Source organism: Numenius arquata, chromosome 10 (assembly GCF_964106895.1).
Source record: "Numenius arquata chromosome 10, bNumArq3.hap1.1, whole genome shotgun sequence".
NCBI classification, from domain to species: Eukaryota; Metazoa; Chordata; class Aves; order Charadriiformes; family Scolopacidae; genus Numenius; species Numenius arquata.
In genome coordinates, this window is record NC_133585.1 from 49,170,908 (window position 1) to 49,183,385 (window position 12,478).

Below are 12,478 nucleotides of genomic sequence, written 5' to 3' on the forward strand. Positions count from 1 at the left end.
GTTAAATTAAAGCTTGTTGTGCTAATCCTACCACCAGGACACAGTTATCACCAAGGTGACTCCATGAACACTTCCAGTAGGAAAACCACTCCCTCCCAGAGCCTGCTCCTCGTGGTGCCACCTCTTTCCCAGTGGTTCTGGGAGTAGTTTTGGCAGGCGGCCACTTCCAGGTCCACGCTGTCCCAACGGCTGTACGTCAGGTTACTTATATTTCTGTTGAGTCACCGGGCATCTACAGCCAGAACTGCTTAATGAGCCCTAGATGAAAGTGAGGAGCTCTGGGGAAAAAAAAATGAATTACATTTTTACAGTTTCATTTTGCAAGTATTTTAATGCAGAGTCTCACTGGAAACACGTTCATATCCCCAGCAATCACTTGCTTTGAAAGAATGGGTAATTAACAGAAACTGATAGAAAATAAAGATAACTTTCAGTCATTTCTGCTATGTGGTAAGCTCCAAGAGTAAACTCAAAAGTTTTGTACTACAGCCAGAAATAAAATCTGTGTAAACTTTAAAATGAAGCTACTGAACTTCATAATGGTCAAAAGGTCACACATTTGATCAGTTTACGTGACCATCTGATACTGTTAACCAAAATGTAATGGTATTTCCTGAAATACAATAATTGGGTAAGTGACAGATACAGGGGAAAAGACAATTCATTAGTAAAATCATTTAAGTTCAAAAAAACCACCCCCAGCTAAGGAGGGGTGTTTTGTACCTCTGAAAACTGAGGGGGAAATTCTCATTTGATAATTTCATTTTGCTAATTTTTTTTTTCACTCAGTGTAGACCTTGCTTTTATTTAATTTCTCAGCATTCTGTTAGAACTTAAAATACAAAACCTTATGGAGCAGCTGGAATGATAGGAAGGTCTCCAAGGATTTGTCCATATAAGAAAGTTACAAGCACAACTGTCCCAAAATAGTTGCACAAACCAGCTCCCCAGAGGGGGCTATTGAGTTCTCATTTAATATCTCAACAGAAAAAGCTAAAAATGGCAAGAAGTAGTACTCATTCCAAAACAGATACTCGTACAATTAACTAGTGAACGTGCCTATTCCTGTAAAATAGGTATTAAGCGAACAGTAGGTTTAACAGGTCTAAAACAAATAAATTCTACTGCCTTGGAGGGAAAAGCCCTGGGGTAAAACCTCTCTGCACACAGCTGGAGAGAGCTGGCTATGGGAAGGTTAAAAATGCCATCAGAGAAAGGTTTGGCTTGCTTTTCTAGAAAGAAATGAGTTTCTAAAAAATCCCTCTGTTACATCATGAATGTGCTCAGCCCCTGGAGATTTTCTTCTTTTGGTTCCCTAAGATCTGTATGGGCCACATCCATATTTCTCTGAATTCTTTGAAAAATAATGGCTTTTATTGCTAACCTCAGCGAGCCTTCCTGAACCAGCTATAATTTATTTTCATGCTGAAAAGTCAATAGCGGGTTTCAACAATTATGGTGTACTTAAAAGTCATCGTGCTTCTTCCTTGAGACCAACTGCCTATGAAATTAGACCAATATAAATTGCCGTTACGGATTAGACTTGATTGGTCTGTTCTTGTGCCCTTTTTAGAGACATCATGATCTTGCTGGAGCTTCCCGTTTTGTACTACGTGTGCAGTTCAAACGGAGAAGCTCCACAGAGACAATTCAAATTACTTCCAGAAAAAGCCCCAACATTCTTACCTACTAATCCCTACGACGCAGATGACAGAAGCTGGGGAGAAAGTAAGACATTGTTCCCACTGAGGTAGTTCCTGTGGAGATGCCGTTACTGAAAAGCTTCTTGGTAATCACAGACGACAAGGGTAATCATATTTTCTATGAGATACTAGGAATGTATATTTTACTATGACCTTAAAAAAAGTCCCTGCTGTTTTATTAAACAAATTAAAAGTCCATGCTGCAGAGAAACCAGCAAGTTTGCAAAATCAATTTTTCCCTCTTGTTAAATAAGCGGCCTGTTAACACAAAACAACCATCCCCTTTTCTTACCAAGCACTTTCATTTGTAATAGGGTTCTTGTGACTTGTCAACACCTTTTTTCCAGTGTATGGATTATGCCACTGATCGGCTTGAACAGCGGGGCTGTTTTGAACGTTGTTTTATGAAGCCTGAATAGTCTGGCCCAGTCCTCACCTGACGCAGCATGGAACGGCTCCACAGATGTCCTACTCAGGATCTGGTGGGATGTGTTCCAAGACATGTATTTTCAATTATTTCTTCTCGCTCAGTACAGTTACATCTTTCTTAATGGTTCAACATGCCAACCATATTTTACTTCTGAATTTCATAGTTGTTCTGTTCCGCCCTTGCTGTCTTCTGCTCTGTCCCTAAATTCAGGTTCCCTTCATCAGCCTTGGAAGATTCAGTGGGTCTATTTCTCTTCCATTAAATAATTATCTCACTGGCATGTAGTATTAGAGTAAACTTAATAGTATTCATGACTGAAAGGTGACATTATTTTGATGCTTAATTATAGCTCTCAGGCCATCCTTTAAAAATAACATAATAAAAAACATCCGCAAAATGCCTTCAATAAAAAATAATTATAAAACATTTTACTCTTGTTTTCAACGTGCCCCTATCATCAAAGCCGCAGGAGGAAGTGCACCAGCTGGCTGTCACTTGCAGTATCTGTCCGCTTTCACTTTTGCTCTCCTATGTGGAAAGAGTAACAAAACAAGGTTTAGATTAAAGACCGAACACTATTACACCTGGGCGTTTTATCTGCCTCAATGCGTTAAGGAAGCATTGAAAGCATTTCTTCTTAAACTTCACAGCACATATAAAAGCCTAACACCACTTTGGATTTGTTAATTACCTTTGTTTTCTTAGGGAGCTAGAACCGCAGTGTCTAAAGTTAACCTTGTCCTTCCCTTCAAATCATTATGAATTGTGTTTTGCCCACTCCAAGGAATGGAATTTGGATTCAGTGTGGTTTGAAACCGACACTCAACCTGTGATGGGCCAGAAGCTCTCTCACATCACCTGTGATTATCAGGAATAGTCTCCTGCATTCCACCCGCTGAATTACTGCAAATATTAATACCGTGTACTGATACAAAATGTATTAAAAACTTGAGACAGTTTCTATAGTCTCAGCTGAGGGGAAAAAAAAATAGTTTATTTCCACTAGATAACATGAAGACTGTTCTTAGTAAATGGTCTTTAAAATGCAGCTTTTCCTCCTCTCCAAAATGTTCCGGTTCTGTAGGTATAGAAAGTTAAAAATTAGCTTAATTTTTGTGATTAAAAAGATTCATCCCTCAAACTCCTCTGTACTAGACACACTGAACAACCTAGATAAAGATTTCCAAAAGGATTCATTTCTGAGGAAATCCAAACCTGCAAACTTCAGCTAAAGAACTGAAAATTCAGAACAAACAAAAAAAGCCAATCCCAGAACTCAGGCAGAACACTGACCAGAGAGGAAATGCTCAACACCCTCTCTGCCCCCAAAAATCTGGCTTTCTTTTGTACCCCAGGTTCACTGTAGCTTCATCTCCTAGTAGTTTTTAAAGCAGTACATTATTTCTTGTACTTTGAAGTACCTGTCGAGAAGCATTTCATGAAAAGTGCCTTCTTTCCTGGCTTTTCTGAGGGCTTTTGTATCCTCTTTGCTTATTTTAAGCTTTTTGTCTTGAAAACTTTGGAATTTCTTTCTGTAAGGGGGGGGAAAAAATAAAGTTATAAAGTGGAACTGCTTTCAGATTTTGTGTTTCAATAAAACAGCAGCTGTGATAAAAATCTTAACTTCTATGATGCAGTGTACAACTGGCCTAATAGAATCCAGCAAACCATCACAGTATCCAATATTGCACTAAAACTTCTGTAGGTGAAAACGATTCAGGGTTTTTTTTGGCAGCCTAAGTGGTAATGAGCCCTACGTGATTAGCACGATGTGGTGACAAGTTCTAATGAGGCCTACGAGCATGACAAGTCAGGGAGCGAAGGTGTACTGGGTGTAGGTGCAAGGCAGAGGGGTGGGCTCTGTGAGAAGAGCCTAGGGGTTGCCCTGTGGTGGGCAGAGCTGGCTCCACAGCAGACCCACCGCAGGACACAGCCGAGGCCATCAACAAAGTTGGTGGCACCTCTGTGAAAACACGTAAGAAAGGGTAAAATGCCACACAGGCAGAAGGAAAAAACAAGCGCAAAACAGCAGTGTGAACATCAAGGACAGAGAAGGAGAGGGAGGAGGTGCTTCAGGTGCTGGAGAAGATATTTCCTGCTGTGGAGGGGACCATGCCAGAGCAGGGGAAAAGTGGAAGAAGAAAAGAGGGGCAAGGAGAAACCACTATATGTTGACCCATAACCCCCTCCTGCTTGTGGCAGCAGGAATCTGGAGTGAAGCTGAGCTCGAGAGATGGAGGAAGGAAAGGTAGTGTGTTTCTCACTAACCAAATTAACAGGCAATAAACTTAATTAGGTTTTCACAAGTTGAGTCTGTTTTGCCTGTGACAGTTACTGGTATGCAATATCCCTGTCTTTATCTCCACCCATAAGCTTTCTCATCCCGTTTTCTCCCTTTGTCCTGCTGAGGGGAAAGGGAGTGAAAGGCCGGGTGGGAGTGTTTGCCCTTCCACCAAAGGCAGCCCCAAAGAGAAGCGGAAAAAAGATACTTGAGCCTGTTAACAGCTCTAAACTACGTACACATAATTGATTTCACACTGTTTAACGTTTCCTTTGTCTTCTTGTGGAACATCATCTTTCTTCTTAGGTTCTCTTTCAGCACAAGTACGAATCTAGTTAGAGGAAAAAAACTAAAACAAACAGAAGACACCTACTTTCTTTCAAACTAGAAATTACAGATTGAAAATGACAATATATCCTTCATAACGAGAGTCACAGGGACTTTTTAATTCAGAGTTTTCAAATTGGTTGATTTGCATATGGAGGCAATTGCAATAAAAGCAAGAGCTGTCTGAAGTATGGGAAATACGAAGCGTAATCTTTGACATGACTGTAAGACACAATCGCCTTCATCTCAAAGCACCACCATTCAGTTCTTAGTTTTAGCAGGGGTAAAATGCCTTTTTCAGAGGCTGACTTAAAAAAATATTATTGCTCTGACTAGTGGACACCTTTCTCTCTTTGGAGGCACTCATTATTTTCCACATCCAGATGAAGTCTTTTTACGTTCTCTTACTTAAAAGATCTCCCCTTCTGCATCATTCTGGTAAACCTTCTCTGTCCCTGCTTCACTAACCAGATCTCAAAGCCCCATCCAGCCTGGCCTTGAACACTTCCAGGGATGGGGCAGCCACAGCTTCTCTGGGCAACCTGTTCCAGTGTCTCACCACCCTCAGAGTAAAGAATTTCTTCCCAGCATCTCATCTAAATCTCCCTGCTTTCAGTTTCAAACCGTTACCCCTCATCCTACGGCTCCACTCCCTGATCAAGAGTCCCTCCCCATCTCTCCTGTAGCGCTCTTTAGGGACTGGAAGGTGCTCCAAGCTCTTCCCAGAGCCTTCTCTTCTCCAGGCTGAACCACCCCAACTCTCTCATTTGCCTTCCTTGTGGCCAAATCACTTGACAGCTTATAGAAGCTATTGTAAGTTATAGCACAAAGACACCTGGTTGATTGAATATCCATGCCAATCCTGTATCAGTTGTAGAAGTCAAAGGTTACCTTTATCATTTCTTCTTCCCCTGCAGTTTTGCTTTTGGCTTCTATGTCTCCCTCTTCATTACATCTAATGAAACGGCTGTTTGCTGCTAGTAATGCCATTTTCTTCTGCAGAAATAATATCATATATTGCTAGTACAAAGATTTTGTACATAATCCTTGATTCATAACATTTTATTCTCTACAATACACTAAAAAACTGGTGGGTCTTTTTATATATATATGGACACTTCAATAGCTAGCCAGCAGACTTGATGGCTCCTTCACTCTTAAGATGCTTATAGCTGCCAAAACACAGTAACTTGGAAGTATTTTAAGAACTTCCAATTACTCTAAATGCATGGCAGTTGGGAAAACAGGAAATTAAAAGTTACAATATGGAAGAGACTGCAAAAGGCTTTTACTCGACAGACAAAAACCATCTATATAGATTAAGTCAAAATGCAGTCAAATGCGAGGAACATTAAGTGATGTTCCAAACAACTTACATCTTGGAAGACAGGTTCCCATTGCTCTCTTGAGCCTATTGCATCCGAACGTCCAACAACAAGTCCATCCGAATTTATACCAAGGTATTTGCCATAACCAGACTTCAGAGCGATCCTCAAAGAAAAGGCAGGAAAACAGTACAGAATGTGAGGTGTGGGATATTGTGAATTGCTTGAATTAAAAACAAACACCTTATTAGTAGACAATGTATTTCAAAAGAATATTAACAGAGGTATTCACACCAGAAACAAAGATAACAAGTATCAAAACTTGTAAGGTTGTTAAAGTAATTACCTTGTATCAGACAACTTCACCGCTGTGAACTGTTCAGGAGGACTTGGGCCTTCATCATCTGAGGAATGAATTACCCACTAGTTAGGCATGAAGTATGGAACATACAATATTCTATTCTAGCCTGTTCATTTTGCAGTTTCAAAAAGAATTAAGCACTGGGCATTGCCAAATACTATGGAAATCTGCAATACTTTTTCTTTAAAAATCCCTTTTTTGCATATTGACTTTTAAAAAAGCAACGCAGGTGCTTATTTATGTTCATAAAATCAGACACAAAATAAAAACAATCCTTGTGTGAAGAAATTTACAGCTGAGAACATTTTGTAATTCTCCCGGTGGCTTTGAAAACCTTACTCTCCTTGTAATGTTATTTTTTCCATAAGAAAATGTGTTACTGTTCAGCTAGGGTAACACAACTCAGTATCCTGAAAGTTACCAGCTTCTCCACCTCTGAAACCCAAAATGAGATAACATTGCATAATATTGCTAATTTTGCCACCACGTTAGTAGCTCACTTGTGCAGCGACAAAACATGCGTATTAAGATGGGGATGCAGCAATAACCCTTGAAACTGCCTTCAGTTTCACTCTTCCACTGACACCATAAAGGTTTTATAGGATTTAATAAAAGTTATACTGCTTTTTTATCCAGTAAGTGGTATGGCCTTTAACAGGTGATCATCTCCAATGCAGTTCAATTTATTGTATGCATAAAACAACAAGAAACTAGATAAGTGAAACTGATTGGTAGTCATTAGGTGTTAAGTCATCTGCATGCTATGGCTGGGATTATTGCATTATTTGTAATAAACTCCTGTTAGCTGTGAAACTGCTTGCCTTTAAGTGATGCCACTTTTATGCCTTTCATTACTGAAACTGCTTATTTCCAAATTTCCTGAAACAAACCTTTATGTGGTGCTCCAAGCGTAAACAAGCCATTGTCGAGGGCATGGATGTAAGCTCCTTTATCCATTTCTATAGCGATAGTTCCTGTAATTTCACCAAAATTACTGACAGCCCACCAGTTTCCTAAAATGCAAACCCATGACAGTTAATAGAGCAATTACAACTTCTGATTACAGTAGTTCAAAAGATGGTATTTCTGTGTCTTCTCTTGAGATCTGAAATTCTAAAGATACAATTGCCATCTCAAGATCTTTGTGCATTATTTTATAGTGCAGAGCCAAATTAATGGTGTTGCTGCGGAATCAGAAAGTCTTGCTGTTCTACCCACCCTGTCATCTCTAGTCACAGGCTCCTGCGCTTCATCCCTTCTTTGCATTGGTCCATAGAGCAAGTTGACGCGTTCAGCTGATCCAGCAAAGATACACCTTGCAAGGAAGGTGTTTTTTTTTTCCCCTCTGGACCAGCCTCCTGCAGTTTTGGGGTCAGATCCAATTACTAGATTCTCCGACACAACAGAAACAGAGAAACTATCTCACCTTGCTGTTAAATTGCTTCATGTGAGCTGTAACACTTAGGCTTCAGTTGTTTGAGCCAATCTGTGTTTGAATGTTTGAGTCCCACAGAACTCTACCAAAGTTAAAGGTAGCCCTACCCACACACATGAATTAGAATTATGATGTTTATATTTTTTAAACAGTAAAATTTTCATCTGGCACGTTGCCTTACAAATATTGTCTACCTGATTAAGATAATAACTATTTTTAATTAACCTGAATATGATGGGGTTTTTTCCACACGGTAAATTTGGCAAGTCAATCTGCCTTGAGCAGAAATAATCTTCCCCTATATTTATACAATATGCAGAGCTAACTGTCTTGTCCTATACAGTCAAGACTCGCAGATCAACGTATGACTTTTCCAAATGTCTCCCACTTTTCTGAAATCTGGCTAAAGAACGTAAACCATTTGTAACATTCCTCTAGCATAAGACACAACAGCCCATTTTCTCATATATCATAATTTGTTTTAACACAGGAACCGGGATGACTTCCCCTTGCCCTGCTTTAGCTTATGCCTATATACACATAATAGAAAATTTATCTGGTAACATTCACTGTGCTGCAGTGTACACCTGAGTCTCTCATGACTTTGTGGTTCTTTTTTAGCTGCTTTTGTTTGTGAAGTGAACTGTGATCAATGACACGACAGCACTAAAAGGCAACGGTCTGTCAAGTTACCGCTTATGACCGTATATACTTTGATCCTTCTATTTTATGAAAAAGGAAAAAGTAAAGTTCTAGTTGTTACTGGTTAACTGGTCCTTAGTTTTAATTAACAGCGGCAAATTTATAATGCGAACAGATCATAGAAGTCAAGCAAGTATGTCAAATTAAAAACAAATAAACAAACTAACCAAGATTCTTTTACTTTTGAAAGGCACAAAGGTTTGAGTGAACTAAAGAACTCAGTCAGAAAGTAACTGGTGGCAGAGTAAATACAGAAAGCACAGGTGATCCAACCACTAACTTTCAAAGTGATAGTAACAGAAGATATAAGTTATTTACATAGAAATGCACTCATTAAATAACAGCACGACAGTTATAAGTCTCTCCTCCTTAAGAAAACAGCACTAGAGGAAAAAAAAAAAGAAAAAAAAAGAGATCCAAGCTGATAAGTACCTTGAGGTTATATAAGAATGTACTTTAGCTAAAAAGAGAAGAGGAAGATCCACCCCACTGGTGTCAGAAGCTCCATATAGGATCCCAACATACAAATAACATGCTGTGAGAAATCACTATAAACCCGTACGGGGGCCACATTTCGCTTACAAAGTCCTACAGCAATCTCTTCAGCTTCTGCCATCCCCTAGAGTTTCCACACTCTCCTCACCAACAATATCAAGCTGCTCTGCCGCATCCTCTTCCCTCTTCCTTTTCTTCTCCTTGTGTTTTTTCTTGCTGCGAAGGGAGATGCAAAGAAATAAGGACGTACCTCAGGCCCAGCCCCTCCACAGCGAGCGAGCCCTCCCACACGGCCACGGCCTCGCCCCTCAGCCCCGGGCCGCCGGAGCCCGCCCCGGTGCCTCAGACCGGGCACCCCGCTCCTCACCTTTTCTCTTTAGCCCCTTTGAGGACGAGCTTGGTGGATTTCACACAGGAATACTCCGCCATGTCGGGCTGCGGCGAGCGCGGAAGGACGGCAGCCGCGAAGGGACAATCTTCCCCCGCTCCCCGCCCTCCCTGCGCCCTTCGCTGGGCGCATGCGCCGCTCCCGCCCCGCCTTTCGTCATCGCGCCTCGCGGGGGCTGCGCGTAGGATTTGAGGGAAAAAAATGCAGCAATACGAGTTTAAAATTACGTTTAAGAGCGTAATTCCCTGCTCTTAAGGCCACTGCGCCTTCCTCTTGTAAGGCTGGCTTGGCTCAGCCCGTTGCTCTAGCGCTTTGCAAACCTCCAGGGCCAAGGAACAAAGAGCCGGCGGCTCCCTCCTCAGCGTGTGGTAGTAACTTGCTCATGTGTGTTATTTATAAGTATATCTAATGGACACAGAGCAGAGCTGTGCTCTCCGCCACGGGCAGCAGGCCCGGCAGAGGCAGGAACAACAGCTTCGAGGGAGGCCCGTGAAGGCAAGCTGGGGAAATGAAGCTGGTGAGTCAAGCCAGTGCACCAAACTAGGGGTGAAATAAGGTTTTTCACAGTTTTTCCCATCCTGACCTCCACTTGGTGTTCCACAGGGTAAAATGTACCTCGGCTATAACCACCTTTCTCTCGCACAGTTAACATACCGCCTTCTCAGCAGGTACCGCTCCTCCATCTCAGGGGAAGGGTTTTGTTAGCACATTAGACTCCCAGTTAGAGCAGTAATTTGTAATTGGTGTTTAGTCTTTGCATCATACTATCGTCTGGGTTGGAAAGGACCTTTAAGATCATCAAGTCCGACCATTAACCTAACACTGCCAAAACCACTGCTGAACCATGTCCCTCAGCACCATGTCTACCCGTCTTTTAAATATATCCAGGGATGGTAATTCCACCACTTCCCTGGGCAGCCTATTCAGTGGTTGATAACCCTTTCTGTGAAGAAATTTTTCCCAATATCCAATTTAAACCTCCCCTGGCACAACCTGAGGCCATTTCCTCTTGTCCTATTGCCTGTTCCTTGGGAGAAGAGGCAGATCCCCACCTGGCTACACCCTCCTTTCAGGGAGTTGTAGAGAGCGAGAAGGTCTCCCCTCAGCCTCCTTTTCTCCAGGCTGAACAACCCCAGCTCCCTCAGCCTCTCCACATAAGACTTGTGCTCTAGACCCATCCACTCATCTGGTTTTTTTTCTACTTTACAGTAATGGAAGGGGTTGTGTGCTCAAAAGCTGATTGTCTGCTGATTATATTAGCTGTTCAGATGAAAGATGCCATCCCTATCAAATCTTGTCTTACATGTATACATACAGACATTGGATTGCTTCCTTTTCCTGATTTCATTATCCATCTGTGCTTGCAAGCTTTCAGCATCTCAAAGGTATCTTCTACAAGTAAGAAAGGAGTGTCTTATATGTGGTTATGTCAAGGACTTTAAAATCACTGAAATCATGCCTGGGTGATAAAACTCTGCGTGTGTAATGTCCCAGTGAACGACCCTGGAGTTTGTGGATGACTGCAGGTCTCTTCCACAGATACTATGATTGGATCCAGGACCCTGCCACTTCTCACCAAAAAGCTTTCAATGTCCATCTACATGCCTAACATGACTAACCCAGTATTTTTATCTGTGAAGCTGGAGTGGTTACACCTCCCATGTAAAATGAAAGCAACAGTAATGGACTTTCAGGAGGTTTTGGCAAGTCCCTCAGTTTGGAGCTTTGGGGAGAAGGTGGTTGGGAGGAGGCATGGGCTTGTCAGCAAAAGCAATACTTGAATCAAGCTGCTGGTGTGTGTAAATTCAGAACACTTCTTTGTGTGTCTCTGGCATGTTACTCTCCTGCCAGTGTCTTTGTCTGTTGCAGTTTGCCAGTGACAGTCAGTCGTCTCCTTGGTCAGTGTTTGGGAAGTGAGTAACTTTAAGCAGCATGTTGCTGTAGTAGACAGTATGTGACTTTATTGATTTATTGACCTACCAGTCCCAGGAACTTGCATCTTGCAATTAGTTCTTTCAGTAAAAGCTGCAAAAAACAGGCAGTACAGAAACCTGCTGACCTCTCGGGATCTCTGCATGGAGCTGCAATTGGGGAAGTACTGCGTTAGCAAAGTCTTGTATCCAGTCAGGTTGTGAAGGTCCCGCACATCTTACTGTATGTGAAGGACAAGAAAAGATCCAGGTTTCCAAATAGAAGATCGAGATACCGAGCCAGGCTACTAGCAATCCGTCCACTGATTTCAACCTCACCCTCAAGTAAATCCTCTTTTCTGTTTTCACATTTTTAGAGATTAATGCCAGACTTCTTTTGATACTGTCTTAGAATTTTACAGGCAGTAATAGAACGGTTGTTCCTTAGTTTGCTTCCTTGTTTGTGGTGGTAGATACAATAGTTTGTTCCCTGTTAAAACATTTTAGTCAACATATTCATATTTTGTTCTGCATTTTCATGTCTCCAGCCCTTTGGAAATTAATTCAGGCTAACCTCAGTATTAAGTAATTTTAGCATATATATTTATAATTGTGTTTTATTCTCATTTTATCGGTAAATAAATAAATGTTATCGGTAAATCTTTTGCTGGTTCTAAACAGATGCTTATAAAGGAGAAATTTTAGTAACGGGTTTATGAAAAAGGAGTGAGCAATTATGTAGGAATTAGAAGAAAGCACAGAGTAAATGAGTGAAGCAAAAAGCGTGCTGATCACTCAACTTCACACTTATATTCTAAATTGTCCTCCAGTGGTTTTTTGGTTATTTTGGGGTTTTATTTTGATTTCTTTTTAGGCTTTGATTCTATGGAGGGAAAATCTACAGGGCTTCTTTATTGTTTTCTTAACTCTAACTTCAGTAGTTTATTTGTGATTGATCTTATTTTTTGTCTGCTTAGCTGGGCAACCTTAGCATTTGTGGGGTATTTGTATGCTCTCGTCAAAGTGGGCCACAGAACACTGACACACCATTGCCAGCACTCCAAAGTATACAAGTACTTGCCCGAGAGGAAGGATGGGAGAGAAAAAGCTAGTATTTTAGT

General features: G+C 41.2%; 1 protein-coding gene across 2 annotated transcripts; it reads right to left on the reverse strand.

The window, feature by feature from the left end:
- Positions 1 to 307: 307 nt before the first annotated feature.
- FRG1 (FSHD region gene 1) lies at positions 308 to 9,559 on the reverse strand. 2 transcript variants are annotated; one of them, XM_074155255.1, is made up of 9 exons: positions 9,427 to 9,559; positions 9,208 to 9,275; positions 7,318 to 7,440; positions 6,413 to 6,470; positions 6,118 to 6,232; positions 5,633 to 5,737; positions 4,654 to 4,745; positions 3,555 to 3,665; positions 308 to 2,661 (listed from the first exon to the last, which is right to left on the reverse strand). In XM_074155255.1, exons 1-9 carry the CDS (start codon positions 9,486 to 9,488, stop codon positions 2,625 to 2,627), a joined length of 771 nt encoding a protein of 256 aa, XP_074011356.1. In that variant the 5' UTR covers positions 9,489 to 9,559; the 3' UTR covers positions 308 to 2,624. The 2 variants fall into 2 exon arrangements, with proteins under 2 accessions (XP_074011356.1, XP_074011357.1); XM_074155256.1 differs by having other exon boundaries at positions 309 to 2,661; positions 7,318 to 7,401; positions 9,427 to 9,550.
- Between the last annotated feature and the right edge of the window lie 2,919 nt (positions 9,560 to 12,478).

Bases quoted from the DNA above. Each gene is read 5' to 3' on its own strand.
- FRG1 (XM_074155255.1), bottom strand. From the start codon at position 9,488: ATGGCGGAGTATTCCTGTGTGAAATCCACCAAGCTCGTCCTCAAAGGG. The intron at 6,471-7,317 runs GTTTGTTTCAGG...TTCATTCCTCAG, and splicing joins GCTTGGAGCACCACATAAAG to ATGATGAAGGCCCAAGTCCT. The intron at 4,746-5,632 runs GTAACCTTTGAC...TCCTCTAACTAG, and splicing joins GGGAAGAAGAAATGATAAAG to ATTCGTACTTGTGCTGAAAG.